At 35.8% G+C, this 25,875-nt stretch overlaps 2 protein-coding genes and 1 long non-coding RNA gene across 3 annotated transcripts; 1 reads left to right on the top strand and 2 right to left on the bottom strand.

The window, feature by feature from the left end:
- Window positions 1-300: 300 nt before the first annotated feature.
- On the top strand, window positions 301-4,864 carry LOC132641833 (uncharacterized). Its single transcript, XM_060358926.1, has 7 exons — window positions 301-394; window positions 1,936-1,998; window positions 2,106-2,185; window positions 3,238-3,346; window positions 3,468-3,627; window positions 3,823-3,986; window positions 4,083-4,864. Exons 1-7 carry the CDS (start codon window positions 392-394, stop codon window positions 4,410-4,412), a joined length of 909 nt encoding a protein of 302 aa, XP_060214909.1. The 5' UTR covers window positions 301-391; the 3' UTR covers window positions 4,413-4,864.
- Window positions 4,865-9,325: 4,461 nt separating this feature from the next.
- LOC132642808 (uncharacterized) lies at window positions 9,326-12,464 on the bottom strand. Its single transcript, XR_009583346.1, has 3 exons — window positions 11,937-12,464; window positions 10,941-10,991; window positions 9,326-9,599 (listed from the first exon to the last, which is right to left on the bottom strand). It is a non-coding gene; the product is annotated as an uncharacterized LOC132642808 (long non-coding RNA).
- An 11,444-nt stretch (window positions 12,465-23,908) lies between these two features.
- On the bottom strand, window positions 23,909-25,432 carry LOC132642807 (transcription factor TCP24-like). The gene has a single exon (XM_060359838.1). The coding sequence runs from the start codon at window positions 25,184-25,186 to the stop codon at window positions 24,095-24,097; it is 1,092 nt and encodes a 363-aa protein (XP_060215821.1). The 5' UTR covers window positions 25,187-25,432; the 3' UTR covers window positions 23,909-24,094.
- Window positions 25,433-25,875: the final 443 nt, after the last annotated feature.

Below are 25,875 nucleotides of genomic sequence, written 5' to 3'. Positions count from 1 at the left end.
TGCAGAATTTTACCTTCAGGCCTAAATTCTACCTTGCAATTTTTTTTGTTAATTTTGACTAAATGGGAATTTGAACCCGAAATGAAAAGATTTTTAGCAAAGGTTAAAAATTAAAGACCACCAATTTAAGGGATAAAAATTAAAGACCACCCCAGCGAAAGACAATCCTGCAAATTGTCCATTAAAGACCAGTACCAAAGTGCAAATGACAATGCTTAGTGGACTTTATTTAGTCCAGGCCCATCAATCAATTGCAATATGGGCTTCTGCCGCCTTAGTCCATTCCCTTAACGGTATCGTTTCCTTCACATATAAAACCATCAATCGATCCCCAAATTGCAATCAAATCCAATAAAAGAAATAAAATCGAAGCTTTGTACACGAAAAAAATATGGTACGTACATGATTAAATTTTCGTTAATCGTGATTAAATTTGTATTTTTACTGTTTTTGTTTGTTCATCTAGGGTTTATATCAATGTTTAATTGTATTTGTTCATTTTGATTTTGATTGTATAATTGTGATGAGCTGTTATTTGATTAGAGTATATACATATATGATGGGTACAATACAATTGTTCTTCTTTAGAGGCTTGTAGACATGTTCGGTACGTTGATTTTATTAACGAAACAGTAAAATAAGCATGATATATAGTTAGTTATACATGTATTTAGGGTTATCATGAACTAAAGCATAATCTTGATTCTGCGGATCAAACGTGGCGTGGATAGAAACCCAACATACCTTAATCGCTCCATAACTTGGAAGAAAAGGTCTGAACTTTTGAAGAAGAATGTTGGCTATGTAAGTTTTGCATCGTGTAGCCGGTCCTAAGTTCCAGATAAAAGGGTGAGGGTATTGGTTTGTTGACAGTCAGTTTGAGGTGTTGTTAGTTACTTGATGGTCCTAAGTCCATACTATAGCTTACTGCAACTAGTTTGAGTTTGAGGTGTTGTTAGTTACTTGATGGATTTGATGATTTCTCTCTCCATTTCAATTTGTGCATCTTACTTTCCTTTTTAGTCTGTTTCAAAAAAGAATGTCTCTTTTCTTTTTTTTGGGAACTTTTAGGTCCAATTTTCCCCACGGCATGTGTATGACCACCAGATTAAAGGGCATTTTGGTACATTCTACATATCTTTAGTTTAAGACCACAAGATTCAAAAGTCTTCATTACTTTCTTACACTCCGTGCCAAGTCAAAACCTGACAAAAAAATTGAAACGGAGTGAGTATTAATTTGGGCGTTAGTATTTAGTTCTAAGAAATGGGCTTTAGAGGATCTTTCAGTATAATGTCTTCACAGATGGATATGAGTTCATATGTTGTAATAATGAAACCTATGACACTATCTGAAATTGTGATCCATTCCTTCTAATTATATGTGTGATTCATGTAAGGATACGGCAAGGGAAAAGGGAAGGGGGCTTTCTGCATTTTATCCCATGAGAACTACCTCGTTGCGTCCTCTTTTTTTGTAAGATTGTAAGAGGTGTGAGGAGGTTTTACTCTTAATTTTTTTTCCCATTTTGTTGGGAGGTTGAGAAAGCTAATATGGACAGAACGTTTGGCCTTCCAGTCATTTCTTCCTAACAGATAGGACATGTATCTCTCCTCTTTTACTTGCCCTTCTTATCATCTCAGTTGCTCTTTCTTTTTCTTACCCATCCAACATTGTCAAATGCTCTATAATTCATCAGGGAGCTCTGTATATTTTCTTGTATTCTTATCGATCTTCACAGTCGTGTGATAAATAACCGTGCAAAAGACTGATCTTTAACTAACTGTACAATAGGTGCAGTAACACAATTTATAGCACAACGCTGCCTAAGCTACTAATAAACTTTCCGCTTGCATTCTCATTTTTTTTTTTTAATTTTTAACTTTCTAAATGCTAGAACTAAATTGTTGTTTATTATTTTTATGTGTTTTGCAGTCTTCACTTGCAGCTGCTAGGGCAGACAACTTTTACTATCCTCCAGAATGGTCTCCCAAGAAGGTAAGTAGTTATAGATATTGTTGCTTATTTTATTTTATTTTATTTCTGTATGTAGTGGAATGTTGGATTCAAAAAAGGGTTCTAGTTAGTAATTCATTTTCTTTCAGGGTTCACTGAACAAGTTCAATGGTCAACATGCGCTCAGAGAGAGAGCAAGAAAGATAGACCAGGGCATTTTAATTATAAGGTACTTGTTCTTAACATTATGAACAGCATAAAAAACATTTTGAACTAGAAGCCAATAATCTGGATGGGGAGAAGAAAGATGCACATGTATTTTTGGATTGAAGAATTTAAAGCGATGTTTACCACCACATTGCATTTGTTACCTATTGCTTTGGTGTCAAATGGACTTCAAGATATCTTAATTTTATTCTTTTTATCCAAAACAAAAGTGACATTTACCATGTTGTTAAACTGCAACTCTAAGGAACATCTCATAAAACCTTCCTCATTTGTCAGGAAAGCATTTATATTCCTCGTAAAACTTTGTAATGCATGTTACTAATTTAAATAGAAAAAAGAAGAAAAAAAAAAAAAGAGAGGCGTAGTCGGACTTGCTTCCTTTGTTTTATAATTGCTAAACCTGGAGAATTTGTCAGCATGATTTTATTTTTTAACTGAGAACAGTAAGATTCATATAAACACATTGGGGTCTCAGCTGGCTTCAATTGACATCGGGAAGCATGATGGTTCAAGATGCATACTTGAACCTGAAAGTTTTGGGAAGCATCCTGCTTAACAACATCGATAGTTCACTAAGTTCACTATCTCGGAAATGATGATGGTGGAAATCAGTGCAGTTACAACAAACAACAACAACAAGAAGCCCAGTATAATCCCACCATGTGGGGTCTGGGGAGGGTAGAGTGTACGCAGACCTAACCCCCACCTTGAAAGGTAGGGCGGCTGTTTCCGAAAGACCCTCGGCTCAAGAGAGGAATACAAGAGAGGAAAACAAGACAAAAGGTCAGATAGGACCAAGCATATCGAAAACAATAGGAAAACAAGGAATAACAAAAGCGAGAAAGTCATGGTAGAACAGTCCGGAAAGAAAGGAGCATTAACTACTAGATGGAAAAATAGATGGAAAGAAATCAGTGCAGTTACAAAGATGGAAAAATAAAGTGTTTTGCTCATGCATCATTTTCTCATTAGTATTCTCATGCATTATTTTTTTTGTAGCTCTGCTGTTCTGAGCATCGTCACTCACTACCCAATGATACCCTTTTGTTGTAGGTTTGAGATGCCATACAATATCTGGTGTGGGGGATGTCAGTCGATGATTGCCAAGGGTGTGAGGTTCAATGCTGAGAAAAAGCAAGTAGGAAATTATTACTCCACAAAGGTAAGCTTTTTTCAGGATGCAGTTAATGAGACAGAAAATTCTCACTTGTACACCAAAACCTTGCCAACTCAAATGACTCTTGGTTTTCTGTTTGCTGATCGTAATTCCCTACTTGTGTTAGATATGGAGCTTTACAATGAAATCTGCATGCTGCAAGCATGAAATTGTCATTCAAACAGATCCAAAAAACTGTGCGTATGTAATTATTAGTGGAGCTCAAAAGAAGACTGAAGATTATGATGCTGAAGATGCCGAAACCTTAGTACTCCCAGTAGATGAAGGTAAGCGTTATCGTTACATTGAAGAATTGTTTGGTGCATTTCGTCATGTTGCAATTGTCACTTAGAGAAGCTACTGCATGCACAGGTGCATAGAAGTAATTTCTGCAATATTTCATACAGTATTTTTTTTATTGTACTCTTATTATTAGGAGGAATTAAGTTTGTTAATACATGATCTACTTTTCTATCCAACAGACAAAACTAAGTTGGTGGATCCCTTTTATCGCCTTGAGCACCAGGAGGAAGACTTGAAGAAGAAGAAAGAAGCTGAGCCTTTACTTGTTCGTCTTCAGCGAGTATCTGACACTAGACATTCAGATGATTATGCCATGAACAAGGCTCTGCGAGCCAAGCTTAGGGTATGCTCTTGTTATTGATTGTTTTCTTCACTTTCTTCTTTTTCCCTTTATCTCTAACACTTTGAGTCCTTATCATCCTCTGTTGCATGTGTACAGGGTCAAAAGAAAAGAGTTGCCGAAGAAGAGGCTGCTGCTAAGAAAATAGGACTTGGTATTAGGTTACTACCACCTTCTGCAGAGGATGCTGCAACTGCTGCAAGTGTTAAATTTACTCATAAGTTCGATAGGAACAGAAGGGATAAACGGGCCATCATTTACTCTGGATCAATCTTCTCTGGATCGTCTGGTTCCTCCAAGCATTCAGAACTAGAATCTAAGAAGAGAAAAATAAACGCCTCTGCTGCATCAAAGCTGCTGGTTGGAGGATTTAAGCCCTCGTCGTGGTCTGAAGCTGCCGTTTCGTCTAAGAGACAAAGGCGAATCTAACAAAATGATTCCGAGTGCTTTCCTCCTGCCAATATTTTCTTGGTTTACCTTGTTGAAACTTCTGCTTAAAAGTGTTGCCTTCTACTTATAGTTAGTTTCAACCTATTTTGATAGGCAGTTCAGTTACTTGTACAGAGTTTATGTGTGTTGGGTGGTTTTCTCTCCGCTTCCAACGGTGTTTGTATCTGTCAATCTGAATAAAAATGCATTTGTATTACTGATCCATCTGGTGGTGTAAATCTTGGTTCTTTAGCTTCAGCATACAAAAAATTCTTGGAAGTCGATTCAGTACTTGAATGATTGAATCAAATTTCATTGTGCTTCTGTAGAAGTTAGAAGTTGATTCTATTTACTGTGTACTAGACCAAATATGAGGAATTTCTTCAAGTAAAATTACTAGATGTTTTGAATGATTGAATAAATGGGAGTACTGCTCTTCCTGCTTATTTGGATTTCTTTGAGACTTTTCTTCTTATTTTTGTCCTATATAATCCCTGCCACCCCTAAAGAAAATTCTAGTTCTGCATGATTGTTATTCACCTATTATGTTCTTACTAGTATCAGTAGTATCCTATGCTAAGTACCAAAAATTTACCCACAAGTCTAAGAAACCTGACACTTCAAAATTCACCACGCAACATCAGCCTCATTTCGTGTAACCCTTTATTTTTGTCCAAGAAGACGGCTCTAGAAAAAGAAAAATGAAAAATGATCTTTGTCCAAAATGACTTGTCCAGAAAATGTCCGAAGAAACTGTAAATAAGTGCATTAGGAAAGGTTACAATGCAATTTAGGCGCCGAGCTTTCCCTCCAAAATACTTAACAATTCCCTCCAAAAAATAATTTATTGATTAACGTGTTATCACATAAAATATTGTGCAAATAAAAAGAACTTTTCAGCAATTTATCTTAGGCGTTAGAATCTTCATATACAACACAAATTTATCTTGAAAATTCATTCATTTTATCTTTCCTTTGCTCTTCCATTGCTTAGCCGTGGGTTCATAATTTTCCCTCTCAAATTTTGTAATCTTCCTTTATACTCTTCATCTACAACACAAATTAACCTTCCCTTTGAAATTTCACCTTATCTTCCAATTTTTTTTGTTTTCATTAAATTGAAAGAAAATGGATCGTGAAAGTATCGAAGAATTTTCTAGTTCTTCTAGTGAAGTATCTTGTGATCCCAACAATCTAAAGAACCCCATGGTTGAATTATTTAGGTTCAGTGACGATGATGGTGCATTTTACGGTGACGATTCATAAAATTCAACAGAAAATGTAGGCTTGGAAAATTGCATTGGGATCATATGCAAGCTGTTGAACATACGTATGCTCCTGAAAAAAGGACATGGTATGATGTTGAAAAAGGACATCGGGTATGATCCTGAAAAAGGCCTTGTGGCACGTATGCAATTCCTAACCCTAGATGATTTTTATGGTTTTATAAGGAACATGCTAGACTGAATGGGTTTGGATAATTAGGAGATCAGTGACTAATGACTTGAATAGCAATACTCCTAAGTATGTGCTATACACTTGTGATAAAGCTGGAAAATGTAGAGACTCCAAGATCAGTAAGAGAAGCGAATGTCCAGCTAGGGTTAACGCTACGTTTGATTGTGATGGATTTTGACGTATAACTAGGACTATTTTACATCACTCGCACGAATTGGATCCTTCAATGTCTAGACTTATGGCTAGACATAGGGTTATGTCTAGTCGTTTAAAGATGACACTGGAAGCTAATGATAGAGCAGGTGTTAGAGTTGCTAAGAATATTAGAGCAAACCAGGCTTAAGCAGGGGGCCTGCCAAATTGGGATGTTTGTCGGAGGATTGCAGAAATTACATTCACGGTACTAGGAGGTTGAGAATGGATGAAACTGATGCTCAGTCACTGAAAAAGTTCTTTTGTGAAATGCAAAAGAAGGAAAAAGACTTCTTTGATTTGGTCGACTTAGATGGTCTTGGGCGATTGAGGAATGTAATTTGGGTGCATCCTCAATATAAGGCAGCTAACCAAGAATTTCATGATGTGGTTAGCTTTGATACTACGTATCTATTTAACAGACGTGGGATGCCTTTGCTTCATTCGTAGGTGTCAACCACCATTGTCAATCGGTTCTTCTCGGTTGTTCAATAATATCACATGAGACTACAGAGACATATCGTTCGTTGTTTGAAACATTTAGTGAAGCCATGGGGGGGGGGGGGGTGTTAAACCTATGAACATATATTGACTGATCAAGATGAGAGTATCAGGGCAGCAACCGTTTATGCATAAGGCATATCTTTGGAAAGGTACCTAAGAAATTCAAGGGTCTTGGAGATATTTACGATGATGCAAAGGATGCGTTCACGCCTATCGTGCTGCCAAAGATGAATTTGAAGCTAGATGGCCAGATTCCGTAAGAAGGTATGGAATGGAAAGGAATGAATGACTGATAAAGATGTACCTGGAAAGGCAAAATTGGGTTCCAGTTTACTTGAGACATTACTTTTGGGCTGGAATGAAATCAATGCAGAGGAGCGGGCAATGCATGTGTAGTTTGATGACTATGTAAATGGCAGGAACACACTGAAAACTTTTGTGGAACAGTACGAGGTTGCACTTCGGGATAAGCATGAACAGGAGTTGAAAGTTGAGCACAAGTCTAAGTACACCAAGATTAAGTGTGAATCTGGCTTTTATTGGGAAGTCCAACTGCATAATGTGCTAACACGAACCATATTTAAGATGATTCAAGCACAAATCGCTAAAATGGTGCACTATAATTTGTCTCCTTTTGTTGGTGAATCGACACCTGATGCCCAGAAATTCAATATTAGAGATGATTCCATAGGGAATGACTTTTATGGGAATGAATTTGTATTCATAGTTGAATACAGGACTAAAGGCGATTACCTTAGCTGTAACTGCATGTGCTTCGAGTTCCATGACATTATTTGTTGTCACATAATGAAAGTAATGCCCCACCTAGAAATTTAAAAAGTAATTTTTAAGAAGATGGAGGAAGGATGTTTCTCACCCTCATTTGAAAAAAGTTTTTCTACGGAGTTTACCCAAAAATGACTAAGGAGTATAAGCAATACAAGGAGGCGGTGACTTGTGTTGAGCACTTAACTGATATTGGTATGGACTCGAACGACAAGATGGATTACATCAAGTTGAAGTTGGAATTGGAGAAAGACTTGTTAAATTGGGACGACAAAATGGCCGAGGCAGCACGTAATGCATTTCCTAATTTTGGTAAAGATGGTACGCTCCCATCCTTGATCCTCCTCTAGCTTGACGAAAAGCGAGGCCAAAAACGAATCGTAATAAGGCTAGAACGGAAAAAGGAACGAAGAAGGTGAGAAAGAAGGTGGGTAAAAAAAAAGATGGGTCAACCCGTATGAGGGATCGTGGACTCGTGGAGATGTTCGAATGCTTGATATTGCAGGAGGGGAAGGGATTACAGTGTAGCTGATTGAGGTCGAGGTCGTGGACGAGGTGGACATTTCCTAATAGATGAAGGAGAGGAAAACTCCAACAGCGGATGAGGTGGTGAGCATTGAGTTTAGGGATATCCATGCTTTGTATTGATTTTTATGTTACTAAATTTAATATTAATGTTCGTTAACGATTATCCTCGGTGTTTACATGAATGTTCAGCAATTTGCTATTTATAACTCATTTTAGTTCATAGGTACTTCAATATTAAAAGTGGCTTAAATCATTACGTATTATGTTAAGAAATAAGGAGTTGACACTACATTCAAAGTATAAGAATCGTCAATGTGTTATCTTAAAACAAATGAGTATGTAGTAGGACATTTCATTCTAAGTCTAAGTTTTTTTTAATCAAATAGCAAAACTAAGTGTGTTTTTGTTCAAAAAAATTAAAGTACTTTGGTACATCATTTGTTGAAGTTTTGGTGATTATCTAAGTAACAGAATAAAATTGAAAAAAAAAATGTTATGTTTTTACTTGAACGCACACACCTAGACTCGAACTCGGGAACTAAGGGTTCTAAACGGAGACTGTGACTAATTTGCTGGAATAGCATCATCTGTCCATTCTTGTCACCGTTATTGTTTTAGACTTCGTTTTTTAAGAGAGCAAAATGGTAGAAAAAATTGAGTTTTCAAAATACAGGTTTGTTGCATTCTCATAATCAAATTGGTAACAATTTATGATGTTCATGCTTTGTATTGATTTTTATGTTATAATATTCAAAACAATTCACGAGCAAACTGTCACGCCCCGAATCATGGCCTGGGCGAAACAGGGCACTCGGTGCCTTACTACATGTGACCGAGCGAACCACATGACTTGCTGAATCATCATGAGGCATAACATGAGCGGAATATAACGTGAATGCATGATGAGCCTTTATAAAACGTAATAAGTCATAATACTTAATAAAAATACTTGTTTAAACATGAGTGCGAAAATAACATGAATGAGCCAAAAATGGCTATACGACTCCGAAAGTCTGACATAACATAACTGACTTGTCTAGTCTATGAAACCTCTATCATGAGTCTGACCGGAAAACATGCTTGCTGGGATAAGACCCCCAGCATACCTTAGATGCATAACTAATTATAAAACAAAGAGTTGACTAAACCCCGAATGAGATGGGGCTCACCAATAAGCTGATACGAGTGCTGTCATACTGAGCAGATACGTCGTCCTGTAAATCAGTACCTGCATCGTGAAATGCAGACCCCCGGGCAATAGAAAGGGGACGTCAGCACTTTGAATGTACTGGTATGTAAAGCTGTCACGACCCGACTAGGGGCCGTGACGAGTACCCGATACTTGTACCGAGCACCCCTTATCTATCGTTTTACCTTTACTTCTCAGCGGGCCGTAGGAACTGTGCCATATATTTTATTTTTTTTTAACATTAACATTAGCAGCATCATTATGAACATAGACTAGTAAACTTCGTTATCACTTGTACAACAATATTAACATGCCAAAACACTATACATATATCTGTACCTGACTGACTGTACGTATCTGTCTACGAGCCTCTAGACATAGTACACTTATACATAGAAAGGGCCGGGTACTGCCGTGCCCGAATATACATACACAAAATAGTACCGCGGAAGTGAGGCTCCGGAACAACTGGAGCACTGTAGCGTACCGCTGGTAGAGCTCCTAAGGATCAAGTCCACCTATCTGCTGACCTGCGCGGCATGAAACGCAGCGTCCACAAGAAGGGACGTCAGTACGAATAGTGTACCGAGTATGTAAGGCATGGAAGACAATGCAAGCAATAACATAGAGTGCGATTAATAATATCATGGAGTCACAGGACATATAACGAGGCAAGAAAGTAACCTGTACATAGGAAGGCCCCTTTTTGGGCGGCTATCATGCATGGCTTGTCTTTCCCTTTTAAAAACGTTTCCCCTCCATGAACGTAGAAAATAGAACTTATATTATGTCGTATCTTGTCATATCGTGTCCTATCGTGCCCTATCGTATCCTATCGTGGCATATCGGGTCGTATCCTATCGTGGCATATCAGGTCGTATCCTATCGTGTCTTATCATGGCATATTATATCGTGTAATGTCATGTCTTACTACAGCATGTCGTGTCGTGTTATATCATGTCAATGTCATAGTATAGTGTGTCATAGTGTATCATGCCATAGCGTAACTTGTCATATCATAGCATAGCTTATCATATCATAGCATAGCTTGTCGTAGCGTATCATATCATGGCATAGCGTATCATATCATAGCTTAGCTTTCCGTTGAAAATCTTTTCTTGTTCATATATATATAAAAATAGAACATGTCATATTGCCGAGGCGTCGGCAGCCGATCCATTTAGCCATAAATACACATCCCGCGTCCGGGCATCCCGCGTCCGGGACGATATCATGTCATGTAATGCCAACTGATCAGGTGGATATGCGTGTATAACGCTCTGCCCTTATTCCCATCTTCCCCGTATACATATGCATACATCATGTACATATATCAGCGTCTATAGCGCTCTGAATCTTTTATCATATACATATACTGGTATCATGTACGTATATCAGCGACTATAGCGCTCTGGATCTTTTATCATATACATATACGTGTATCATGTACATATTTTATAAACATATACATATTTCCATTAGAATGGTACAGTACTTATCGTTTGATAATCGGAACGAGGATCAAAAGTTTCCTTCGGATTCTACTCCAAAATAAGTCAAACGGAGCAATAGGGAAAATCCGGGAACAATGGGCCCACCTCGGGTCAAATGAGGCGGCGTACCAAATTTACGTACATTATATTTCATGACGTCACTTGTGAGGGTTTTAAGGTAGTCGGGTCATATTTATGCCAGTTCTAGATGTTTAGGAAGTTTCTCCAATATTTTACACAATTTCTAATTCAATTCTACTGAATGAAAAAGGGGAAACTTTAAGTGCGGATTCCGGGAAATAGAGTTGTCCCCGAGGCTCGTACCCAACTTATTACGTTTAAGACATGCCATAGAAGGAAGGGTGAAGCCTTACATACCTTTTCCGCTTCATACACGTCTCCAAAATCAAGTTTCAAGTTCGCCAAAATCTACAATTTGGTCACAATTACCAAATGTTAATTGTAAGGCTTTAAGATTTCAATCTTAACCAATACTTGTCTACAAAAATTTGGGCAGCATCTCCCCTATAAATACACCATCCCCAAAATTCAACTTAGCCAATTTTTTATCAACAACAATCCGGGAATTCAACCCGGCCAAACTATCAACACAATGACAACAACCATGACTACAAAACACAATATAACACAACTAGTCTTCTTTCCAACATAATGCAATAGCTTTCATTCCAACTTTACATTTCCAAAACCAATCTCAATGTTTTTACATTCATTACTAATCAAGATCATTACAATATAATTCGGAAGCATTTCATATCATTTCTACCAAATATTCACAAGATATACAAAATATACAAACTTTCCACCAAAACCATAATCCATCCAAAACTTCTAATCTTCAATCTACATATTCCTAACATATTTCCATCTTCCAATTTCATCAACCATAATCATAATTTGCACCTTAATAATTTCATTTTCATAATTACATAAATCTACCATAAAATCACAAAACTTCTCATAACCACTTAACAACCAATCTTTCATGCCAATATGGACTATTATCCTTCCAAATTCACCAACTAACATAATAATTCACATTTAAAACTCCACTTCTATAATTACATAAAAACTTCATTAAAATCATATAATTTCCTATAACTATTCCCAATAATTTTCCATGCCAACTTGAACCATTTTCTTCCATTTCCAATATAAATTTCACCATAACCACAACTAGAATACAACATAAAATTCAACTCATATTATTTATACAACAATATACATATATGTCCACTTACATATATGCACACCCACTTTGTAAACTTCCATATTTCCATAAATTCTACTCATTTCTACATACTACAACATAAACCAACCTTCATAACATAATAAAAAGGGATTAATTCTTACCTTTTTCTACAATCTTCTCCACTTGACCAAGTTGTCAACTTGAAGAAACAAGTGTTCTTTCTTCCAAAATAATTACACCAAGTTGTAAAGGACCCTTGAATTAGTGGAAATACCACAAGAAAATAATTTTTGGAGAAAGATTTCAAAGGGTCAATTTTTTTCTCCATGGCCGTATGGCCTTTAGTTCTTTTGCTCTTGTTTCTTTTGTTCACTCTTTCTCAATTTGTCTTGAAACTTCTATATGTTTCAAGACAATTAAATGGTCCCTTTTATTTAATTATCACATGGATAATTCACTTGGGCTTGGGTCCTTTTTATGGACCATGGCCGGATGTCCCCTATTGGGCCTGATTTTTCTCTTCATTTTTTTTTGGGCCAACTCGGTTAATCCCGAGTTGGGCCTAGCCCACTGACCTTTCGACCTTAAAACGTCCATATCTCCTTGTACCGATGTCACCTGGGAACCCACGACCTATGGTTGGAAAGCTAATTCAATTATCTACAACTTCTATTTCTTGGTATTTTCCAAATTCCAAACGTATAATACCGTTTTTGCCCCTAGAAGTCAGATCACCCGAAAACGTTTTCTTAAAAATATTCGTTTGGAGGACTTCCACTTTGATTTGGCCCAAGGGTCCTTCTTGAGTTGTGTTTAACTTCACATATGTGATTCATATGACTTTTCAGATGTCCAAAAAAAATCTCGATGTGTGGGCCCCACCTCAGCTTACAAATAATCTGACGAAAAAAATAATACGGGATATAACAAAAGCAACTGAATGAAATAACATGGGACATAAAATAATAATGATAAGAACTGAAAGTGAAACTGAAACCTGGTCATGAACATGAATACATACATATATACAACATGGTAAAAATATCATATTGTTGGCACGATCTGATCTAGTAGTCCCAGCTGCTCGATGACTCTCCATCAAGTGATATTAGCCGAGCTACCTGGATCAATTAGCACACGTTTGATTCTAAATTTATTGACAATGACAGATATTACCAGTGCGTCGTTATGAGGCTGGGCGATGCCTTCCATGTCCTCATCGTTGAACGAGATGGGACCGTCGGGGTCATCATTCCGGATACATTTTTCCCTTGTTATGGAATGCGTTTTACAACGGGCCCAATGGGAACGTCAGTTCCTTCCATGATCATGTGTATCACCTGCTGAGGCTCTTTCGGCCTATCCTGCTTGTTGGAGTCCAGGTTCTTGAAATGAGATTTCGCTCATTCACTTAGGAATTCTCGAAGGCGTCCCAAATTGACCAGACGAGCAACCTCCTCTCTCAACTGCCGACAATCTTCGGTTCGATGGCTGTGAGTGTGATGATATTTACAAATGAGACTTTTATCCCGCTTTTCCGAATCAGATTGGATTGGCCTTGGATGCCTTATTTCTTTGTTACGGATAACAGCCGCTGCTATGGTTGCTACATCGACGCAAACATTATACTCGGATAACCTTGGAGTTTCTCTGTTTCCCAGGGCTCTATCGACAACATTTATCTTTATCAATCCACGACTACTTTGGCCTCGATCATTCCTTCGATCATTCCTCCTATCATTCTTGCCCGATTCGCTGTTGCGCTCATTTCCCCTTCGATCGAGCGGGTAAGGCTGGTACCTGTCATATGACGATCTGGAATCCCGATCTACCGCTTTCTTCGATCGATCACTCCCTTTACCAGAATGCCATGATACCGAAGCGGCCCTCATAATCTTATCATCTTCAACCCTGATCTTCGATTGATACCTATTGTGTACATCAGCCCAGTAATTCGCCGGGTACTCTATCAGATTTTTATTTAGCTCCATAGAAGTGATCGAGCTTCTTGAATTGAGCCCTTGAGTGAAAGCCTAAACGGCCCAATCATCAGTGACCGGAGGCAAGTCCATGCGCTCCATTTGAAATCGAGCCACAAACTCGTGGAGGGTCTCGTCATCTCGCTGCTTGACGTTGAATAAGTCCGATTTTCGTGTTTCGACCTTGATGGCCCCGGCATGGGCCTTGACAAAAGCATCAGCGAGCATGGCAAATGAATCAATTGAATGCTCGGGCAAGTTATGATACCAAATCATTTCCCTCTTTGACAGGGTTTCCCCGAATTTCTTAAGTAGCACTGATTCCCTTTCGTCATCGGCGAGATCATTGCCCCTAATAGCACATGTGTATGCAGTCACATGTTCATTTGGGTCCGTCGTCCCATTATACTTCGGGATATCGGGCATGCGAAATCTCTTAGGGATTTTCATCGGTGTCGCACTCGGCGGAAATGGCATTTGAACAAATTTTTTCGAATCCGGTCCCTTCAACACCGGTGGGGCCCCTGGAATCTGATCGACCGTCGAATTGTAGTTCTCCACCTTTTTATCGTTCGCCTCTATCTTCTTTTCGCCGGACTCGACTCGCTTCGTCAATTCTTCGAGCATTCTTATCAATTCGCTGCTCTGCCCGGAGTGGTTCTCGTTACTCCGTGGGACGTGTCTTTCCTCCGTATCCTGGGTTTGTTCTGATGGAGCAATATCGGGTGCCTGACTCCGGTTCTGCAATTGCGTTATGATCTCTTGCTGGGCCTATAATTGAGCCATAGCCATGTCTAACTGGTTTTTGAGCTGTTGCAGTATGGCTCCGTTATTTTCGCCGGCTGGTACGTTGCCCACCGATGATCCGGCTTGAACAGGATTAACGGGGGGCGCGTTGTTATTTGGTACGCCCCCATCGTTATGCTCGTGATGGCTTGGCTCAACTTGGAAGTTGACGGAATGGGAATTTGACATTTCTGGTATACCTGAAATCAAACCTTAAAGAACAAATGTAAAATATCGAGCGTAACCAGAACCGCCACTACTATCTCTGGCCCCATGGTGGGCGCCAAACTGTTTAACCTTAAAATAGAGAACAATTAAATTTATGCGTGATGCCAAAGATATGTGGCTAAATTCAATTGGAGATTAGATTATGAGACAAGCGAATAAGTAAATAAAGAAGCAGATCTAACCAAATATTAATTATGACTGGCCTCGGGTACCGGAACTGAGGTCGAACCCCTTGTCGGGTGCTTATACGATGAATAATGAAGATAAACTTAGAAACAATGTCAATGAACTCAGATGATTCTATTGCTTTTTTATATGAACTCCTTCTCTCTTTCTGTTGCCAAACCCCCCATAATGGATGGGAACCTCCTCTTTATATAATAGAGGAGTCCTAACCCTAGTACAATTCTAAGTAAGGAAAAGAAAATCTAGTGATAGCTGTTGCCGAGATCGACGCCGAAATATCCGGTTGAGGGCGGATATTTCGGTCTTCTCCTTATGGTAGTTAACCGCCCCTCCTTTAACGCCTCGTCCCAGATCGAGCTCGAAGCCTCATTCTCGATGAGCCAGTCGTATCATGCCCGAGCATAACCATGACAACGGAAAACTGAGCATGTCAGTATCCTCGATTTCACCCATATACAAAAATGTCTAATTTTTTAAATGCAAACATGAAAAAATATTTGTATTAGTGACTTCTACTTGAGATAAATTGATCATGCAATCAACAGATGTAGAATAATCAATTATGTTACTCACCAGTTGTGACATCAGGGATTAGTCGCAGCTTTCAATAAGTCAGCACTTATCATAGAAGAAAATCGAGTCCGGAGCCAAAATGGCTTATTTTTACAGCCATTAGACAAAAATAGTATGCTTTTTTTTTTAGACCAAAATGGGTATTTCGTTGGATAACCAACGAAATACCCACACAACGTACTGTTCCGTGCCGATGAATTTCCTGCATTTCGCTACATGTGTAGCGAAATGCAAGATTTTTTTTTTAATTTTCCTTTGCATTTCGTGAATCAATTCACGAAATAGGCATTTTTAATTTTTTTTTTTTTTTTTTTTGCAATTCGTGTAATTAAAACTGTTTTTTTTTTAGCATTTCGTGATGCAATTCACGAAATGGATTTTTTTTTATTTCGTCAATAAATGAACGAAGTTGATACGAAATGCAAAAAATTGCAAAAAAAAAAAAAAAAAAAACCTATTTCGTGATTTGATTCACGAAATGCAAGATTTTTTTTTTCCTTTGCATTTCGTGAATCAATTCACGAAATAGGCATTTTTTTTTATTTTTTTTTTTGCAATTTGTGTAATTAAAACTGTTTTTTTTTTAGCATTTCGTGATGCAATTCACAAAATGGATTTTTTTTTTATTTCGTCAATAAATGAACGAAGTTGATACGAAATGCAAAAAATAAAAAAAATAAATAAAAAAACCTATTTTGTGATTTGATTCACGAAATGCAAGATTTTTTTTTTTTTTAATTTTCCTTTGCATTTCGTGAATCAATTCACGAAATAGGCATTTATTTTTTTTTTTTAGCATTTCGTGATGCAATTCACGAAATGGATTTTTTTTTTTTGCAATTCGTGAAATTAAAACTGTTTTTTTTTTTCTGAAATTAAAATTAAAACTTTATTTTGAATATAAATCTAATTCAATTAGATAAAAATATAGGAGAAAGAGTAGTTGTAAATTGGTGAAACTTTAAATAGTCATAACTTTGCGCTCGGATATCCGATTTATGCAAAAAAAAAATTGATTTTGCATATTTTTCCAAGATCTAGCAGCGCAAACCGCCATTAGGCGGTTTGGCCGGGCCTATTTTCTAGAAAACCTCTTTTTTCCCTTCCAATTTTAATTTTCCCCTAAATTGGCGGGAAATTTTTAGTTTTCTTTACTTATAATATGATGATGCGCAATAGACTTCAACATAAAATTTCGGAGTAATGTAGATGTGAATTTCAATTTCACTTATGTGGTTTCAATTTTTGAAAATAAAGCTGACTAATTTTCTCAACATATAGGATAAAACTAATTTTTTTTTTTATCTTATTTCGTTTTTTAATACACGAAATGCAAAAAAATAATAATTATAATTTCCTATTTCGTTGGTATATCAACGAAATACAAAAAAAATTAATGAAAGAAACAGTTTTTTTTTTGTATTTCGTTGATATACCAACGAAATAGGAAATTATAATTATTATTTTTTTTGCATTTCGTATATTAAAAAACGAAATAAGATAAAAAAAAATTAGTTTTATCCTATATGTTGAGAAAATTAGTCAGCTTTATTTTCAAAAATTGAAACCACATAAGTGAAATTGACATTCACAGCTACATTACTCCGAAATTTTTATGTTGAAGTCTATTGCGCATCATCATATTATAAGTAAAGAAAACTAAAAATTTCCCGCCAATTTAGGGGAAAATTAAAATTGGAAGGAAAAAAAGAGGTTTTCTAGAAAATCGGCCCGGCCAAACCGCCTAAGGAGCTCCAAAAAAGACTTGACTTCAGAGCCTCTATCTACCCCAGCCTCGGTTCGGTCGGTCATGGGGCTTCCCTCTGCCAAGAAGCGGTTTGCGCTGCTAGATCTCGGAAAAATATGCAAAATCAATTTTTTTTTTTGCATAAATCGGATATCCGAGCGCAAAGTTATGACTATTTAAAGTTTCACCAATTTACAACTACTCTTTCACCAATTTACAACTACTCTTTCTCCTATATTTTTATCTAATTGAATTAGATTTATATTCAAAATAAAGTTTTAATTTTAATTTCAAAAAAAAAAAAAACAGTTTTAATTTCACGAATTGCAAAAAAAAAAAAAAAAAAAATGCCTATTTCGTGAATTGATTCACGAAATGCAAAGGAAAAAAAATTCTTGCATTTCGTGAATCAAATCACGAAATAGGCTTTTTTGTTTTTTTTTTTTTTTTTTTTTTTGCATTTCGTATCAACTTCGTTCATTTAATTGACGAAATAAAAAAAAATCCATTTCGTGAATTGCATCACGAAATGCTAAAAAAAAATGCCTATTTCGTGAATTGATTCACGAAATGCAAAGGAAAATTAAAAAAAAAAAAAAATCTTGCATTTCGCTACACATGTAGCGAAATGCAAGAAATTCATCGGCACCGGAACAGTACATTGTGTGGGTATTTCGTTGGATAACCAACGAAATACCCATTTTGGTCTAAAAAAAAAAAAAACATACTATTTTTGTCTAATGACTGTAAAAATAAGTCATTTTGGCTCCGGACTCAAAGAAAATCGATTGTCACAGAATTGATGAATTATAACGAGGAATGCGCTGCAACATAACAAATTAAAGATCACTTTATTACCATAATTGTCATATGTGAGTACTCACTACTTTGAACCCCAAGCACTCGGTTAATGTCTGTGCATTAAGAAATTGCGACAACAAAATTGATTATTATCACGGCGAATATTTCAAAAAAACAAAAAAAGCAATAGATCCCTATACTTTGGAATTTTAATAATACAACTAGATGTAAAATGCATTAGACATATGCATCCTGCACGAGAAAAAAGAGAAGAAGAAAGTAATGGATGTATGTTCATACTTTATTTTCTAAAGATCTATCTAAAACACGTAAATAAAAATATGTTAAAGGGGGTACTTTGACATGAAGTTGAAAATACCTTTGTGGACATGAAGAAGACGAAAACATACGATGAAAAAGAAATTTTAATTGTAAAGTTGTGGTCTATTTGACAGTAAAGTCCTAAAAATTAGGAAACAATGTTTTTTTTTTTTTTTTTTTTTTAACTTTTCTAAAACATATAGTATATTATTAGTGTTTATGTATGGCAAGCCTTTTGTTTTGATGACAATAGTTTTATGGCAGTTTTACGTGGACAGTTTTTCAGTTTATGGAAATTTTCCATAAGTTTAATTAATTTTACGTGGGCAGTTTTTAAGTTTTTAAAAAAATTCAGTTTATGGAAATTTTCCATAAGTTTAATTAGTTTTACGTGGGCAGTTTTTAAGTTTTTGAAAATTTCCAGTTTATGGAAATTTTCCATAAGTTTAATTATGGAATCAAACGTATACTTATATTTGCCAAAGTAAAAAAGGACCTCAAAAATAAATAATTAAATAATAATTTGAGTGAAATAATAAATGGCAATTTTGTCTATCATAGAGTCGTTTAATGAAGGACAAAAAGTTCAATCAACATTTCTAAGGCCCTTCGTGCTTTTTAATATAGTATAGGTTAACATTCTTTACCTTCAAAAGTTCTCCAAAATCTAAACTAAAGACTTTACTCTCTCTTCCCATCAATGCTTCCACAATACTTTTACTCAAGTCTGGCTGAGTGACAGAGTAAAGATAAAATTAGAAAGTTACTGTCCTTAAGGTATCGCATCAAGAACCTGGTTTTGCAGCAATTTTTCACTGCAATATGTGACACAATAATGGGAGAATCAAACATTGATTTTCTTAAATGATGAGCTTAAAATAATATATTCAAACACACACACAAACTCACAGTCTTTAGTCTCTCCAACTGAAGTGACAACCTTTAACAGAACATATTGCTGCTTCTGTATTCTTCCAAAAATCAATTTTAAGAATAGAATAGAAGTGTTCCAAGCAGAATCCAATTTGGTGAAAGGACAATAAATGCTTAATAATTCTATCAAAAGTACACTGACTGTGTAATGACTTTTTACGCATCACTGTACTTATTTTAGCTGGTTAGTTATCATCACTCAAATAATGTTTATCGAAGAATTTACCAATAATTACTTTACAAATATAGAAAATTAGTCCTGTACTAATTAGTATAAAGTAAATAATACTAACTATATAAGATTATAAGTTAAAAACTATTTATGCATAAGTTAAAATTATTTAAGTATATATATTATATATCTATTAAATTTTGAATACTCTTAGCTTTGCTAGTGATTGTGGGAGTGGAGCTGCAGAATCTACACCACTTTTTTCTTGTTATATTTTCTATGTCAGAAGGTGAAAAAATATTGGAGAAAAAGGAACAATTTTTTTATGACGTTAAAATGAAAGTGATTTAACGGTTGGTGGAATAAAAAAGATGTAATATTTCCTTTCGTGATCCAAAATGTTTTGTGACCTTGTTTCCGGTATGTAGTAGTAATAACTAGTAACAAGAAATTACAATGTGTATAGGACATAATAGGAAATAAATCACAAAGAGAAAAAAGAAAAATAATGCTGTAATATCGCATTTTGGTTTAGATCCATATATTATCTAGGAGTTGATTTCTCATATAGTCACTCAACTAATAGTTATTTTCCACTTTTTTTATTGAATGAAATTGAAATCAAGAAAAAGTGTGCCTTTTGAGATGATAACTATTAGTTGAGTGACCATGTGAGAAATCTATCTTCTTGGGACAATTTAGCAGAATTTCATCTGGTGACCCTCGAGGTCCACTCTTGTTTATGATCAAGATAGGAAAGAATGTTTAGCGGTGCTCAACAGGTACGGCCCGGGTGCCTGTCATGGCCCTCCAATTTAGATCGTGACATAATTATTTTGTTTTCAGGGGAAAGCGGCGTTCTTTCCCCCATAACTCTTACCTAAATTTAAATGGCATATTGGATTTAGATCATTGTGACTCCCATGATGGAGGATGAGTCGTTGACGAAGGTGGGTCATAAAGAAGGATTGACAGGTTTTTAGGCTGGCAAGCTTCTAAAGAAGGGGTTCATATAATACCTTAAGCAAATTCCACATCTGAATGTGAGGAAAATAATGAAAGAATTTTATAAGGCATAACACAAGTTAATATAATCAACACTGGTTGTGGTGAGATTGTTGAGATCCCTCCACCCTTAACTTAGAGGTTTTGGATTTGAGCCCCTGGAAATGGAAAAAGTTATGTTAGGAGCGCCACCCCCAGAAATGAGCCCTGCAATGCGCAATCCGAATTCAATTGGGCTCCAATGCGGTTACAATACACCAGGTGGGAAATAAAAAATTTAAAAAAAAAACACACATAAATTCATATGGTATGCTCGCTTTGTGCTCAATGATGGTATAGCTCGAGGGACAAATCTATAGAATATGTTCGGCCAAAACGGACAATACTATTCATGATCTTGGGCAGTGACAGTCATGAAGCAGCGAAAGTTATATAAGCCTCCAGAGGTAACTTAAAAGCAGTTGCAGCAAAAGAAGGAATTGAATGGAAATATTACAGTTTTGCTGCTGAAGGACTTGTGTCTTTGACTCTACCTAAATGAATTTATTGAGTTGGTCACCTCAATTTACTATATTACAGTACAGTCAACTCAATAGAGTGACCTGTAGTATGTAATTCTTTGTATTTCTATATGTAGTACTTTTTTTTTTTAAATGTTGCAATAGATATTAGGTTCCCATAATTCCCGTCCAATAGTGTTGTCCTGTTCTTTGTTGTACACTTGACAATAATTTAGTACTACAGAATGTAATATCATCAAGAAGTATATTATTGACATAAATATAAAATATAACATATTAAGTCCAATTACCTAGTTTAGACAACTTGCTAGGTTTCATCCCCATTAATTAAAAAAAATTAAACATAAATTGTTAGCGGTTTCAATTTGGAGATTCTCAGGCAAACTTTATGTAGTAACATTCAAGGATAAAATTGAAGAACCCGTGTGTATCAAGCTCAAAGGCTATGTTGCTCAGACTTTTCAAAAATATTGTCAGGTGTACGCCGGATCCTCCATAAGCCAAAGGCATATGTAGAGTACCGTTGTCACTTGTCAAGTTCATCTGAACCCAACACTTTCGACACAGAACATAAATTTATGTGTAAAAACTCACAAAAATTGCAACAAATGATAGATGTGAGCCCATAATTTTAAAAATACAATGAGTTCAACATTAGAACATAATTTAATGCCTAAAGCTAATTTCTTAATGCCTAAAGCTTAAATCCTGAATCCGTCTTTGCTAGAAACTATGCATTTTGGAGGATCTGATACGGGTCTGACAATATCTTTGGAAAATCTAATTAAGTAACCTTGCTCAGAGGTACAAGTAGAACTAGAATAGCAGAAAATCAGAGTCATTTAGTCAGAAAGGATAAAAATAAATAAGTTGGAAATTGGACTCAACAAGTTCTCCTCTAGTAGAAACAACAATATATGAGTTCTTCTGCATATTTCCTCTCTGCATATAACTGAATGAAAGTCAATATTTGTATTTGCAATTTATTTATCTTTACTGCCAAAGTTTGATGTGCAAATTGGAAATTGCACTTGTTATTGATTTTGAGCTCAAAAGAATAGAAAAAACTAGAGTTTAAATTACATGCCCTGACAATACTATATAATGTTATTACATATCAGATTATTTTACCTGTGATAATGGATAACTGTTTATAACAAATATGATCTAATAATCTGAAAAAATAAGTAAATAATATAACTTGTTAAATCAAACTGAAAGCATAATTTGAGAAACTAGCTAATAAAAACTTGCCTGCAAAGTTTCATTCAATTGTATGTGCTGATATTTATTATTTTGAACATGACTTTTCTTTTACTTTGACTGCATAACGGCTAATAACTACTAATAATAAGACACTGCACGAATTTGAGGGTACACAAAAAGTCAATGTTAAATAATGTGGGACGCCTGATACGCAATGAATTTTCCACAAGGAAACATTAATGTCTCTCCACAATTTGTAGGTACGTAGAAATTGCATTTGACTTCCTTTGTTACAAATAATAATTCACAGATTTACTTATTACAGCAGTTGAATAAGAAGTGACCATAGCTTTGACACATATGTGATATCCTGGGAAAAATTAAGCTAGCTTAGTGTCCGTTTGGGACAAGGATCAAACACAAATTGGATCTAAGTCACTATACTCAAATAGGATTAGATCATTTCTAATCAGCTTGATCACCTATTACATAATAGAGTACCCTAATTAACCAATAACCATAGAAGAAAGCAGGAACTGGCTATGAAATTTATTCTAAATAGCCCCTTGGCTAAAGGATTTTTTATAACACGTCGTTAAATAAAATACAGCGATGGACTTTACTGTTTATTGATAAAAGATGTCCGTCGCTAACTCCATTACTTCATTTCGTAGTGAATTAAAATGAACACTTAAACCGACTAGTTTCAGCTTGATAAAGCCTTTTATCTTTTTTAGTGTCGCGCGCCTACATCATAAAATATCCTTAGCTAATTCATCTGGTTTTCGCAGTACAATTGTACCCTAAACTAATTTCGACAGAATGGAAGAAAAGTAATGAAATTTTTTATGGTGGTTGAATAACTTCTTAAATTTTACTTTTTCAATAATATAGTGTTTAACCTTTGTATTCATTTGCAAAATCTTGTTCAGTTCCTCCTAAACTATGATATAGTTGATGTGTTTTGAAGTAGAAATTCTTCTCATATGTTAGCTATTTATAGCTGAAATACATTCTGTTTCAAAATATGATTCAACGTTTTATCGTCTTATTGTTGATGAGATTCAGTTTTTATCGGTATCTCTGCTTGTTCTTGTTTCCTTGCACTTAATTAGCTATATGACCTAGCAATAAGAGCTCACTCATATATACATACTAAGAACCTATCTTTTATTTTTTTTTTAAATTATGCAGACTTCATAATTCCATCTATATCATGAGCTTTGCAAAGTATAACAAGCTTTAATTGTAGATGGAGGATGAGGGTTGCTGTAAATTGTCGACCAATGTAATTATAGTCCATCTTTAATGAATCTTCTGAAAAATAGATGGACCTAAATAAATGGAATATTCATATAGTTGACCCCAACTTTTTGTAATTAGCATGTTCTAAGTTTATGAAGTTTAGAGTCTACAATAGCTATCATATCCTCTTCTGAAAAATATCAAAAATATAAAACAAAAACAACTTCAGCAGGTGAAAAGCTTGTTTTTCACCGCAAGTTTTAGAACTATTTCTTTCTTTGTAAAACTTCGTGCTCAATTCAAGGGTGTCATAGAAATGGGGACAAAAGGAGTCACTATATGTAAATTTTTGTTAGTTCTCAAGTCTCAACACACTTGTCTTTCTACAATCAAGCAGCAAAGTCAACAAAAGCAAGTAGTACAAATATGATATTAGTTCTCAACACGCTTGCGTTTCTACAATCAACCAGCAAAGTTCAAAATAGACTTTGCCATATTCCATAAATCAACCAACCCAAAACAAAAAAGGAGAAAAAGCAGGTAGTTATAACATAGGATATTCTAGTTTATTTCAGTCTTAGTATCTGCAGGAGAAATGATTCTCTTGGTCCAAAAGCTAAAATTGATGAAACCTTGAATTGTCCAAATAAACTGAGCTAGGGTTATTACCTGCAAATGGGATTTGAGCCACCTCATTTGTCATTGTACAATTTTCAAGAAACCCCATGAAGCAATTGTCAGAAATATCTATGCTTCCTTTGATTAGTCCGTTGTTGTCATAGTCAAATATAGAAGTTATTGAAGAACAACTTGCACCACCTAAGTAACTTTCCACGATCCCAACATTAGCAGATTGATGTTCAAGAGATTGTGAATTTGACCTTAAGTTATCAATATTTTTAGGGTTTGTTTCACACAATTCTTGATTGCACTTTTTGTTGTGGCCTGATTTAATCATTATTTTCTCTTTGGTTTTCTCCCTTGCCTTATCTCTTGGCTTGTCCCTTGACTCAATCTTTCTCAAATTTCTATGATCTTCATATTCACTCTTAGCTCCATTGTTGTCATGACTACTATAATTCTCTTGTGGGATGTTTCTTGAGAGCTCCTTGATGGCATTCTTGGACTTGGAAAACAACCATTCAATGGTTTCACTTGCCTTATCAAACCCTAACATGTCTTGTAGATCGAAGAACTTACGCGCTATTTGAAGGGACAATCTCATCCTCCGGTCTCTCACACCTTGTGCTGTGCAAATCTTGCTATGCCTATCCTTTTTTCCTGGTCTTCTTCGTGGTTTTGCACTTAGTTTTCTCTTCTTTGATGATGGTGATGAGGCAGGCTCAATAGGTTTTACCTTGCTGGCCGAATTTGAACTCTGGTCTCCCAAGATTTTCGAGTTGAGTCGTGCAGATCTTGAATTGCCAGCATTATGGTTATCTTTGATGGAATTGTCAGGATCAGCTTGGTCAGTGTCATGGTTATCACTAGCCTCTAGCTCTTGATGATGCTGTTGGGAAAATATTTGGCTTAATGGGAGTTCATGGTCATCAAGAAATGGCGAAGGAAAGTTCAAGAAAAAAGAAAGGTCTTCTTCTACTATTGTTGAACTAGGGCTTTGGTGATAATGATGTGTATAAGACTCTTTAAGCAATTCTTGTGATTTGTTGGAAAAAGGGTCATGGATGATGTTGCTTTTAGGAAACATATATAGGGTTTTGTAAGAATAAATGAAAAGATCTCCAAAAGTAGGCCAATCAAGCTAGGGTTTTGTTTAATCTTTCAAGTTATCAAGAAACTTAGGTGTTGCAATAAAGATGAAGTCTTGGGAGTGGGTATATTAGGGTAGAGACTAGGGCTTGACTAACATTTGAATGACTAAAAACAGTGGGGATGAAGAAGAAGAAGAAGAAATGGCTATGATGGGGGAAAATAGTGGGGGAACCCTGGAATAGTCTATAGATTGGGAAATATCAGTGGAAGTAAGAAAAAGTTACCTATTTATATCTAAAATTTTGTCAACAAATTAAATTATGGAAAAGGGCAAAAATTACCCCTGAACTTTGGGAAATAGTTTATTCATACCCTTAGTTATACTTTAGGGCCAATTATACCCTTACCGTTATATTATGAGATCAATTATACCCTTATGTTTAACAGCTGCCACGCGGCATCATCTCAACCCTTCAAAATTATTTTCCCCTCAAATAATTTTTTACCCACTAAAATAACCCAACCCGACCCGAATTTTTTTTTTCTAGCCAAACTGATACGGACCCAACCCATTACCCCTTGGCTGGAAAAAAAATCGGGTCGGGTTGGGTTATTTTTGTGGGTAAAAAATTATTTGAGGGGAAAATAATTTTGAAGGGCTGGGATGATGCCACGTGGCAGCTG

The sequence above is a fragment of the Lycium barbarum genome, chromosome 5 (genome assembly GCF_019175385.1).
Source record: "Lycium barbarum isolate Lr01 chromosome 5, ASM1917538v2, whole genome shotgun sequence".
NCBI lineage: Eukaryota > Viridiplantae > Streptophyta > Magnoliopsida > Solanales > Solanaceae > Lycium > Lycium barbarum.
The sequence above is the reverse complement of the archived record's forward strand: the minus strand, read 5'-3'. Positions and strand labels throughout refer to the sequence as shown.

Coding starts and splice junctions, on each gene's coding strand:
- LOC132641833 (XM_060358926.1), top strand. Junction 2,186..3,237: donor CAGGGCATTTTAATTATAAG/GTACTTGTTCTT, acceptor CTTTTGTTGTAG/GTTTGAGATGCCATACAATA. Junction 3,628..3,822: donor AGTACTCCCAGTAGATGAAG/GTAAGCGTTATC, acceptor TCTATCCAACAG/ACAAAACTAAGTTGGTGGAT.
- LOC132642807 (XM_060359838.1), bottom strand. CDS start 25,186: ATGTTTCCTAAAAGCAACATCATCCATGACCCTTTTTCCAACAAATCA.